General features: G+C 40.0%; 1 protein-coding gene across 2 annotated transcripts in view; it reads left to right on the top strand.

Annotated features, from left to right (window-relative positions):
* Positions 1 to 13,016, top strand: part of cntnap2 (contactin associated protein like 2) — a 342,845-nt gene that overhangs the window by 212,239 nt on the left and 117,590 nt on the right. For both annotated transcript variants that reach the window (XM_022766257.1, XM_022766258.1), the window contains exons 11-12: positions 4,286 to 4,448; positions 12,433 to 12,539. In XM_022766257.1, coding sequence (XP_022621978.1) covers positions 4,286 to 4,448; positions 12,433 to 12,539 — 270 coding nt within the window. The remainder of the gene's footprint in view (positions 1 to 4,285; positions 4,449 to 12,432; positions 12,540 to 13,016) is intronic.

Here is a 13,016-nt window from a genome sequence, read left to right as displayed (position 1 = left end):
TATACAGCTAATACATTTTCTTTTCTTTCATTTTCTTCCTTATTTCTGATGCAGTAACATTTAACTGAGACACATGTCATTGCTCAGGGGCGGCACGGTGATGCAGTGGTTAGCGCTGGCGCCTCACAGCAAGAAGGTTCCGGGTTCGAGTCCCGGCTCGGTCGCGGGGTCTTTCTGTGTGGAGTTTGCATGTTCTCCCCGTGCTTGTGTGGGTTCTCTCCGGGTACTCCGGCTTCCTCCCACAGTCCAAAGACATGCAAATGGGGACTAGGCTGATTGGTTACTCCAAATTGACCATAGGTATGAATGTGAGAGTGGATGGTTGTTTGTCTCTGTGTGCCCTGCGATGGACTGGCGACCTGTCCAGGGTGTACCCCGCCTCTCGCCCGAAAGGATGCTGGGATAGGCTCCAGCCCCCCCGCGGCCCTACTAGAGGATAAGGCATAGAAAATGAATGAATGAACATGTCATTGCTCTTGTTTTTCATACACTGGACTGAACTTATTCCGTTGAAGAACTGTTTTTTTTTTTTTTTTTTTTTTTTTTTACCTTAGCAGTACTGAAGTGACGAGAGATAGGTGAGTTAAGAATGTTGCTTTAGATATAACTGCCCTAGCTTTTCTGTTTCTGTGGCATTAAAATTCATGTGGCACTGCCTAAACCCAAGGTTACAGAGTTACAGGATATTAGACTTTATACTTCAGCGGAAGGAAAAGACTAGGCTTTGAGCTTCTGTCATCGCCCTCGACTCTCGCCTCTTCCTTAATTCTGTTCCCTGTTTTCTTTTCTCCAGTTTTCCTCCTACCCTCATTTTTTTCATTCTCTCCAATTCCTCAGTTTATTTTCTGTTCTGCTTTTTTTGGCCCTCATCCTCTCGCCTCTCCTCTCATCCCTCTTATCCTCTTTAACCGAGTCGACCCCTTCCTATGCCTCCCCTCATCTCCTCTCCTCTCGTCTCCACCCCTCTATCCTTCGAGCGTCTGCTTTTAGAAGCAGTCTCCTGAACCCAAAGCCTATTTTACGGGGAGTAGTTTCTCACTCCTGACGCTGCGCTTAGAGAAATTAGTAAGTGACTGACACAAGACATCCACAAATTGAATTTCTCAAGAGGGAAGACAGATGGACACTCACATAAACACACACACGCACATACACAAGGCCATAAAGTCATGCTCTTTTCTCTGCAGGAACAGAGGACAAATGGATATACTAATGGGAGAGTAGTCAATTATGGGACGTTCCACCCTGAAGCACCCTGCTGTTTGGTAACTGTGAAAAAAAAAGAGTTTGCAGCATTTCCTTTATTAGTTTAACAATCTCCACTTCCTTACTAAATTTATAACTCTGCTCAGTTGTTCCAAATGGTGTCACAGCATTTCTTAGTTCATTGGTTCTTTTTCTATCATTCTGGAGACGTCATGTTTTCTCTCAAATTTATTTTATGTGCATGAATAAATGACATTCTCTTATAGTATTACTTTTCCATTTCAATCTACAGTATGCCATGAAGCAAAACCTTTTTGACCTTTTGAAATAAACTGTTTACAAACTTACGTTTAGACTCCTTTTGGTTTATGTGGTTACTGCATATTTTCACTTAGCTGGAAAGTAAAAACAAAAACTTTCTAACACATGTAGTTTAAGTTAATAGTCATAGTATATTAGTGATAATTGTAATATATAGCATGTTCCAATCATCTTCCTCTTCATTTTAAAGCTTGTGAATTAGCCATGAGACTTTGATGCCCACATTGATCAAAGAACAGCCTGTGCTGTCTGCATGTGTTCCTTGTGTGCATATAGTGTGCAAATCTGCCATAGGCGTTACATATAATCCTTGACAGTACAGTAATGTTTGAAGTGCATAGATTTTAGATTCCTTTTGAATGTCCCCCATAAGGTGCTGTAGGTGTCTTGCAGAGTTTTTATTGTTCTTCACAGTTAAGGGAAACAGCTCAGGGAGAAATAGCAGCAGGTTGTCAGTAGATAAGCAAAATTTTTCCTGATGTGAATTTGGATTTTGTCTCTTCTGAATGTGTAGAGTTGCATCCCCAGAATATTTGTTTAATTTTTTTCCTCTGAGCACTTTGGCTGATTTCCAGTCTGCTTTTTTTGAAAGCAGATACATCCCCCTAAATGTATTGGGATGTGGAAACAAGTGTTCTGTAGCCTGAGAGCCAGCCATGCCTGTCTGATGCGTTCAGGTAGAAGAGAGCTAGTGCTGGTCTTCCAGTGTGTATTGTAAGAGAAGCTCTTTGGGCACAACAGGGGGGCTGTGATAGAGTGCCAGCAAGACTGCGGGGGATTATTGCTGCTGTTCAATATCCTTAGGGGTTTATGAGAGATAGAGTTTTTGTTTATACAACAAATTAAAACCATAGAGCATCATCGTATTCAGGAAAAAAAAAATGTCAGACATTCTTAACTTGGATTGAAGCTATGGGTGTCTGTGATAGCTTGAGGATGTACAGATGTATGACCACATTTATGCCTTCTTTGCCAAGTGTTTTTCTCTGTTGGACTCCACCTCATTAATCTTGTTCCGTATCTTCCTCTGTTTGTCACTACAGCTGCATTACAGCTTTCTGAATGACACAATGATACATTTTTCAAAAGTACAGAAGCAAAATTGCCTTAAGGTTTGTTGACAGGAAGGGGCAGCAAGATAACTTACTAACATTGGTCATCACCGGTCAAGGCTTCCGAGTGACAGTGATATTGATTTCTTATCCAAGATTCAGTTAGTTCTCCAGATATAAAACATTATTGAGAATTATTTGCTCACGTTACTGTTTTGTGATGAAATTTTAATCCAAAATGTATCAAGTTTAACATACCAGTTTCAATAGAAATACAGATGCAAAGAAACAATTTTAGTTACATCTTAAAAATTCTCTCCATACAAACTGAGCAGTATATGAGTGACACCCAATAAACAAGCCTAGCAACATACATCCATCTACCCATCCGTCGTTCCATGCATTGCTCCGTTCGTTCTGCCAAACTGTCAGGAAGGCTGTGTTTCCTTTGCATTCATATGCAATCCAGGGGACACAAAGTGCTGCCAACCAGCTGTAGTCTGCTCTGTTTCCCATCTTCTCTCTCCCTTTCCATCTCTTCCACTCCTCCTTTCTCTGTCTGTCTGTCTATCTGTCTCCCACTCCTCTGGAAAGACATCAGGTACAGGTGTGACAGGAGAAGAGACAGATGGCAAGGATGACAGGAGAAACTTTTGGGGTGGAAATGAAAATCAGAACATGTGAAGAAAAGAAATGAATCCAACACACACGCAGGCACACACATTTTGCTATTTGCTGGCCTGTCAGCCCTCCACATGAACTACAATTATGTTGGTGCACACACACACACACACAGGGAGTGCATATGCCCTTCATAATAAGCCTGCTTGATGCTTTGGCCTTGAGGCTGATAGGCATGCTAGAGAGTGTGACAGCTTATAACATCACAATGATGGAGATGTCATTAAACAGCAATGTTTTATGAGTGGCCTGTGTGCTTGTGGCAAAGATTGAATTCCAGGCTCTCATCTCCTACATCCAACAGTACATGTACACTATAATAACACCTGTAGATGCACGCACACACACACACACACACACATACTATATACAGTACACTCATATACTGTACACAAGTGCATGATGACAGATTTGCACATATAATACACACACACCTACTCAGTATCCATGGTTATTTGTGCAAAAGATTTATCACACACACTCACAGCCGCCATACGCATTCAGTTTTGTCCTAGCCTTGTCCCCATTTCAGTCAATGCCCACTGCCAACTCTGGACGGGCCATTGACTCTTGTATCTCATAAAGGTACAGTATATAGTAAAACCTATATGTCCTCTACTCTATTGCGGCCTTAGCACCAGTATTAAGGCTAATGGGCCTTGTGGAGAAGCTCTAAAACAAGAGGACTGATGAAGGCTCATGGCTGTAAAATGTGACAATAACCTAGCACTGGGCAAGTCTGTTGTTCCTCGTCAAGGCTGATGTTGTTGTTGTTAAGTTTGATGTCTACTTCTGCACAGGGTCTTCTTTTCATGATGTTTTTAAACCGGGGAATCAAAAGAAGCCGTCTTCTTCCGACACTCACTTCACTGTTCAAACACAAGTTGCTGTGCATCGCATTGTTGTATAGGGATAACTGATACATATATAAGATAAAAATATCACTTTCCCATTAACTCGAATGAGTATGTATGTGTGTACGTATATAAGTATAATGCTTTGTTTGTTTCTTGTGTTGCTTTCAGGGTATTTTCTACAGACCCTCTTCCCGCCCTCCCGGCGTTCCCTCCAGGGCTGCATGCAGGCAATCCTGGTGGATGATCAACCTGCTGATTTGCATGCAGTGGAAAAAGGCACTGTGGGAGCCTTTGAAAATATCAGCCTAGACATGTGTGCAATCATAGACAGGTAGGAGTGATAATTCCTGCATGCACACACATCCACACAGTCATTCGTAAATGAAAATACTCGTTCAAGTCATATGCAGAGCAAAAAAAACAAATCATAAATCAAGTGGTTTTAAATTGGGAGAGTCATATTGTAAACAAGGCTGTTATGTAGAGTCTCTGGATTCTTATCAAGAGATGTATGACTCAGGGCTCTGGTTGTTGAATTTGTTTAAGTATGGCTGGTTTTTGTGTGCTTGTCAGACTGATAAATGGATATAATTGATGGGGTGGATTCGCCGTGTAAGGGGATGTGTGTTTTCGCTTTAAACTGAAAGTAAAGAGTATGTTTCATCCTTGGAAAATACTGTATGATCTTAATCAAACATCAAAAATGGGCCACTTATTTTTCTATTTTATTGCCAAGTATACCAGAGCTTGAGATTCCGCACAGAATGTCCCAGTGTTGGCTCACTGGAAGAATTCATTACCACTTGTTGACATTTCAATTTATTTCCTTGTCATGGACTAGAAAAAACATTGGGAGACAGATTTGCCATATATGGAATCATCCATGCCTTGAGCTCAAATTGAGTGTTTCCTATCACTGTGCAAAATATTTAAACTTTGTAGACTGGTTTAACCTTCTGCAATTAAGTCTTCTCCTATATTAAATAAGGGTTGAGTGGCATTTGGATATAAAGAAGATTTCTGTGATTATTAGAAACTGCCAAGGTTGTATCATTAAGGTGAATGAGAGTGGGAAGCTACAATTAAGGGCTCACCTTGCGCTGACTGGAACAGCATTTTCCCTGAACTGAGCGATTTGTTTTCAGCTCAGCTTTGTCAATAACACTTACCTTCATCAATATCCTTGCCCAGAGAAGTAGACACCAGCTGCCACTGCTTAATTTAGTTCAATTTTGTCCTTACTTCAAGAGTGGTCCGGCTTGCTGGGATACTCTAGTTTATACTACAAATAAGGCAATGTCCACACTAACATAAACAGACATGTTTACAAAAACATGTTTATATTGTCAAAGTGAGTTTTTGTACTCAAAAGCTTTTTCAGATTATTTACCAGAAGTTCTCAGTTCATGCTGAAAAGTTGACTTTCATCACCTTTTACTCTGTTTGCAAGTTAATTTTGTGTTTTATATCACTGCATGCACAATTGAGAAGTTCTAATTGATTGGGAATTTTGTTGTTTGTTTGTTTGTTTGACATATTGTGACATTTTAGGTTAATATACCAGACGTATTAGAATACAGTTGTTTACACATCCTGCAGACGTGGGGCAACATTAGCATTAGTTTGGTGTCGTGTTTCTGCCTGGATGACAAATGTATGTCCAATATTTACTCTCCTTTAAGCTCTGTATTTCGTTTCCACTAACTCCTGAGAGAAATATCTGGCTCCTTAGAAGCTACATTTTCCTCTATGTTCACCAGCTAGTCACTTACTTTGTCTGCTTGGTGCCCTAGGCAGGTACTCTATAGTCGGTTTGTAAAGCTTTTTGGCTGAAAACAGTTGACTACTGCAGCTGAAAATGATGCTATTAGAGCAATGAGAATGAAACAAAAAAAAATGAGGTTGTGGCACAGAAAAGCACAACAATGAGCTAAAACACATACACAAATAGGCATAATGGTGCACCTTTACGGCGATTGCAGCACATTTGTGTCGCTGCATGGCATTTGTGACACTATAGTGTATGTAGGTGGTTACACACAGCCTTTCACAGGTAAGCTTTCACAGGATGCTTAAAATAGGGTTGGAGGAGAGAGATAGCTCTTGTTCCTGCAGTCGCTCAAACTTTGATGGCCTCTGAGAAACAATCACTAGTTTACCAGTAAATAGAAACCTTGATCCATAAAAATACATGCAAAACATAAACCCTATTTTTACTGACATACTGTTGCTGGGATTGTGTGTTACAGTTTTATTGTTGTTGATTTCTCAGATTGGTACATGATCGCCCAAGACTGTGATTGACTGCATATGACGTGTGCATTTGTGTGTGTGTGTTCACTGGAGCCTTTTATTTACGTGGTTTTCTGTTCCACTATTTCTATATGCGAGGTATATTTCTGCCAAGGTCACACCTCGATCTGAAGCCATTTACAGTTTAACAGTAAATGTCCATGATTACTGAAAGTACGCTGTAGTAGTTTTTCAGTTATCTATATCATTTGTCACTGACTTGGTCGTAAGACAAACAGCACATTTTTTTGTGTATTTGTGTAATTAGAGATACACACACATGCGACCATACAAGAGACAGAGAGAAGGAGGGAGTGAGGTATTATTTATCAATGCATTGTCTGTTAAAATGAACCGAAATACATGTTAATGACAGTGGCTGTGCTGTGAGATCGACTAGTTGACATTTAAAATGAATGATGAGAAAGCTGTGAAAACTGAAAGCTTTGATTCTGCCCTAGAATCGGTTAGTCTATAGCACCGATCGGCAAATACGCATACAATAACTTGCGCATACAAAACAGCGTGAAAAACAGCACAGGAAAGCGGCTCATGAACCGTCGTAACTAAAAACACCCAGCACATGTCCCGATCAGTCATGTTACAGACATTATTGACAGCAGATTAAGTCAGACTGACACACTGACCAGGATAGAGAGACACACACATTTAAATTGACCAGTGACTGGACAATGAATATGATTTGAAATATTTCTTATGTCATTGCAGTATTAGAAGTGGTTTATTATTCGTGTTTGGGCTTGTGTTGTGGCGGTGAGCAGCCTCTCTGGGTCTTTCTGCATCACTCATGGATCATGCTGCATTTTTGAAATTGATCATTTTACCAATGCAGCTAGAACGGCTAGAATCAGTGTTTCATTGAAGTCACACATTAGAGGAAATAACAGGCAACGTGTGATGCTGAACTTGAATGATAGGCTATCATAGACTAACTTAATATATGACATTTTATGTTTTACTGTAGTTCTGCTCTCTTTTAAGCTGCAGAAGTTGGGAGCTGCAAACCTTTTAATTATTTTCTTTTTTAAATTAAACCTCACAAGGAAAGGCTGAAATGAAATATAAATCTAGGATGAGAAAGAAATTAAAAGAAAGAATGTTCTCTGAAAATAGGATTACAGAGACTGCCCAGTACTCTAATAAGCATCAGCCTATTCTTCCCACCTACCTGCTGGCAACCTGTCTCCTAGAAACTATGTTTCTATACAACTAAACTTCAACAGCAAGTGCATTTTTTATCATACCAGATTACATTTTCTATTATGTAATGGAAATTCAGCAAGTCACAAATACATTGATACTGAACATATCAACAAAATGTTCACAGACATCATCTCTTGCCAAAATATTCAATCTTGCAGTACGATATCCGCTTCAAGTGACTGCAGCATTATTAAACTGTTTTTATGGTTATGTTTAGGCACTCACAGCTCTTAGTTAAGATTGGGGAAAGATAGTGATCTGGGATAACCCAGACTGAAGGCACCCTCTAAAAGAGCATTCTGAAACATAAGCATTGTTTATGTTGATTACCTAAAAACTAAGGGTTTTCTGAAAAACTTGGCTTTGCCATAGAAATTGGATCTGGCTGGAAAAACAGCCAGGTCCAATTTCACATTTGTCAACATTTCCAGTTCAGTTCAATATTTTTAACATTTATTTTTTTTATTATTTATCATAATTTATTTATTTTTACGTTGATGAACATTAAGGTAAAAGCAATGATTTTCAATAAAAGCCAAAAGTTTAAAGGTCGTTGCATCAGGTGAATCTTTACGTCAGGCTAGCAGTTATACTGGCATTCAGCGAAATCCTCCTCCTCCCCCTTCCCCCCTCGCCCCATCCCTGACATGTCTCTCACCCTGAGCCTTGGCTTGCTGGTTAGCAGTTTAGCACATCGAAGTCTTTGTCTGAATCTTTGAAGTCGTTGTCATTGCTGCTTTCATCCAAGTAACTGCTGTGCTTTGCTTCAGTGTCGCTCCCCTGGCTCAGGTCGTCAGCTGTTGTCCATTACTTTTGAACGTTTTTTGCGGGCTAAAACAAACAAAATAAATTTCCCACAATGGACTTTGCCGTTATGACATTTCAGCGAATCGCAATGCATTTTATCAGTCACATGTCTTAAAAAGGATAAAATTATATACTGCACATGTATGTTTCATCTGGTCTTAAAGGGAGACAGGCTCCTGCCCTCTCTGGTCATCTAGACAATTTTTCATTGCAGCCAGTTCATGATATAGTAGTTCTCATTCATATTCACAACAGCTGTGTTTACCCTGATTAATAGATCTTTGACTCAGTGTCTGAAACCCTGTGTGTAAAAGATTAGGATTATTTATCCGGAGTGTTGCCAGTATGATATGAAATTCAGTGAGACAATTCACAAGCTGCTCTGGGTCTCCTCTCTGCATCAACAGAGTAGTAGTGATGAGGGAACGGTTTTGTGACACCTGGAGGCAGAAAAGAGACCAGCATGTTGGATCTTATGAGGTTTTTTGCGAGACTTGGACGATACTCCGTTCTTACTACAATTACACCGCAGGAGCACTGGAACCACACTCTGCTAGAAAAGTATGTAGTATATAATTATTGCCATTGCTGTTTGTGGTGCATTTCTACTACTGATAGGGCTCAAAGGTCTTGAGATGTCCAAAACTATTTCTTATTCCAGCTGCTTGCAGTATTGCCCATCTCTATTATTTCTTGTGTTTACGTTTTGTTGTGTGTCAGCCCTGCAGTACTTGAGGTGGGCCCTGCTCTGCCATGGAAGATGAATGGGTGCAGTGTTACCATCTAACTAATAAGAATGTCTTTGAAGGCAGTTCAATAGCCCTGTCTGACCTCTTTTTGATCAATGCCGTTCTACTGTGGGATTCTCTTTGGGCTGGGATGGTGGAGGAAGCAAAACACACACTCATCCCCACAGGCACACCCACACAAACACAGGGGCATGCATGTGTGCATGCAAATTCCTATGTTTCAAAATGTCACTGTTATTCTGTAAGAGTACCACAACAAAACATGCCGTGGCACATAAAAGCGTACACGCACTCTAGAGGTGCTCCATTCTCTTTGTAGATTTTGCTTTTTTCTTACACAAAGCTCAGAGCATATATATTCGGTGTACTTCAGTGCTCACAGCTTGCTGAGCATAATATTTTTCATGATTTTTAGTGCTTGTCAATCGCACCTCACTGTGAAAGCACAATAGCATTTTATCTGCACTTGTTAGCTGCTGAAGCTACAAAATATCTTGCCACACATCGCTCCCTGGCATATTAGGTTTTTTTTTGTTTGTTTTTCATATACAGTACATGCCATAGCATGTTGAGAATTTCAAGGTTTAAAATTATTTTAATCAAAAATGAATGGCAGGTTGGCTAATCCATAAACTAAAAATATATATTTTTTTTTTTTATTCATCCAAAGTGGTGTCACAGTATGGAACTTGCTTTCTACAGCTGTAAGGCTCTACAAGTTTACACATAGCCAAGCAGATGACTTCAAGTTCTTAGTCTTAGATGTCATTTGTAGTAAGAATAGCAGGCGGGTACAAATGTCGTAGTGTTGCTCAGTATCTTTTTCTGCATCAGTCAACAGAGTCGCCAAGAATACAGTATCCTCAGAGAGGTGGAGGATTATTTTCCAAATGTCATTTTTTTGAACTAACTACTAACTACTTTGAACATTTCTTTGAACTATATTTTTCTACAGCAGCTACACATGCATTATTGCTCATCTACATGCACACATAGCCCCAGTACGCATATAGCACAATACATTCATAAAACATTCCTGCGTTTCATTTCTTTTTTAACACTCGATCTGTGTTTCCTTCATTTTCCGAAAGTAAATACTCCTACACATGTTCACAGTTAAAGATGCTTTACCGTCAATGAACCCATCATATATCATATGAACAAGCCCACAGTTGTCTGTCGGCTTCATAGTCACTGTATGATGCAGTGATCATCATGTCTCTCTCCAGAGATGGAGTGTCTCTGTCTGCCCGACTCCCTACATGACTAAAGAAGAGCTCAGCATTTTAAAAGGACCCCTGCAGCTCCCATGAGTCAGTGTTTGTTTTTCCTCCAGCTGGCTTTCCTCTTATCATCACTTTGATTCATTCAAATAAGCAGACTCAGATATTTTAATCACATAACTTGTGCATGAGTATGTGCGCGCGCATGTGTGTGTGTGTGTGTGTGTGTGTGTGTGTGCGTGTGTAACACTACAGTGCCTCGGGACCCATCCCCACCAGGCCTGCAGGCGGATCAAACCACAGAACTTAGATGTGTTCAGGGTTTCAGTTGCTATTCAAACTTCAAGAAAAACAGTGATGTCTTAACTACTGTCTGCTTCCTGCTGTATTCACAATGAGGTGGATAATGTTTGCTTCTATCTACATTCCTAAATTCCAGATATCTTTGAAACGTGGATCCTGCATTGTAACTATTAAATTCCCTCTCTTGGCAGGAAAATTGTGCATTACAGCCACCATCTGCATAGATAATCCACACGATAAACCCCAATGCTACGAACACTTGAATTGTGTTTCAGTATATGTAGACATGCAATTTTGTTATTTTTATTAATATATTGTTCTGTTTCTTTTGTCACAAGTATAAAATAGTGATTTATTGCAGCTCATAACTACCTCCTGTTAACCAGATGACCAGTAATTCCCTCCTTGCTGTCTCATTGACATTCCAAATGAGCAATTACATCTTATCTTTATGCTGCCATATGTCACAACTTTGGATACAATTTTTTTTTTTTCTTCTCCACACTTTCAACATAACAGCTAAGTTTCAGTCCCTTCTAAAAAACATTGTCAAAAAGCAACAGTGAGTATGGAAAAGGCCATCGTTGAGTTGACAAAGGGCCAAAACAGAGGGAATAATGTGTTTTCAAATAGGCAGCCCGCTGGCTACTCCATGTCACAATAGCTTAAGGTGGTGAGTGTCTGACTGCTATGTTTAATAAATTGAAATATTTGCACTCACTGTTGGATATCATAAATATTACAAGGTTTACTGCTGCCTACTGCTGGTCTCACACTGCTCTTGAATTAGAATGTGTAGCATCCTTTGCATGCTAATGTATGTGTGGTCAGTGAAATTGCGAAGCCTACATGAATCTGCACTCATAAAATCCACTTTTTAAGATACAGAAAGTTTTGTGTGCAGTCTCAGTGGGATATTAATGCCTCTCTCCATCAGTCCAGATATGTATTGCTCTGGAAAGAATCCCAGCCTAGCTAGAGAGCCTTTAAAAGAATTTCTCGATGTGTGAGGTTCAGGTTAATACATATAACAGCCTGAATCACCTGGGCCCAGTTTTCCTTTTCATTATGACTATGATTATTACTTCTTTGTACTTTAGAACAGTTTATATTGTATCCCACCATTGTTGTACACAAAGTGTAGGATATTCTGATGTAATCTGCCCCATAGAAGAAAATAGTCACCATGAACATTATCCCCATCTTTACACAGGAGTGTCTTAAGTTTCACTTTACTTGTTTAATGGTTTATTTGACTCCCTTTTAGCTCAAGGCCAGTCTCCCAAGAGTCCATATTGAGTTTTGACCACATTTAGTCGGCATATTTAATGACACGTTCGAAACAAAGAAAGATGGATGATTTCAGAGCAGGGCTTTGTTGGGAACTTTTTATACTGGTGTTTGAAAGTATGTCTTGTATCACCAGAATATCTCACACATTTGACAGATGAGCAGGTGGTTTGTTAGATATTTCATGGTCATATTGACATAACCACAGTTGAATCAGCTTTCTGATGCATTGTGGTTGTATAGAATGAAGTAGTGTGGCAGTGGGCAGTGTGTGTGTGTGTGTGTGTGTGTGTGTGTGTGTGTGTGTGTGTGTGTGCGCGCGCGCGCCTCTGACCTTTACATTCTGAAAACATATTTTTCCTTCTTTTTAAGGCGGCTCATGTCTTGTTTATGTAAAAGCACCTTGTCTCGCTCCCTCTCTCTCCAGGTGTATGCCTAATCACTGTGAACACGGCGGCAGGTGTAAACAGACATGGGATAGTTTCAGCTGTACCTGTGATGGGACAGGATACACTGGAGCCACGTGTCACACTTGTAAGTATGGGAGTGAGTGTGCATGCAGTTGTGTGTTCCTGCCCATCTGTTTTTTCCCCCCATCACATTAATACAACTGTATTCTGTTTCTTGTGTGTTTGTTTGATTTGGCCTTCCTCTTTCTGCCTTTGAGTGATTAAGCTGTTCCTCCTTCCAAAGCCGTAATTCTCAGCAGAGGGACAGATTAACTTTTGAAGTGTTCAGAGGCCAGGCTTTACTGACTGCGCTGTGTGCTTTGTTCTGGTCTGAGAAGCGGCAACCCACCAAAAGCACCAGCACACAAAGAGAGCAGAGTCAGAAAGAGAGAAAAGGCCAAAATAGTTTTTTTTTTTTTAAAGGCTTACAAATTTAAGAATGCCGTCCTTCCATATGCCACAATTATTGTTCTCTTTTTAGAGAGGGTGAGAGAGAGAGCTTTTAGCTATATTGTGCATGTTCAACCTAAAACAACAAATTAAATATGACTGAACTGTGAGG

This window comes from Seriola dumerili, unplaced genomic scaffold (genome assembly GCF_002260705.1).
Source record: "Seriola dumerili isolate Sdu_G_001 unplaced genomic scaffold, Sdu_1.0 BDQW01000822.1, whole genome shotgun sequence".
NCBI lineage: Eukaryota > Metazoa > Chordata > Actinopteri > Carangiformes > Carangidae > Seriola > Seriola dumerili.
The sequence above is the reverse complement of the archived record's forward strand: the minus strand, read 5'-3'. Positions and strand labels throughout refer to the sequence as shown.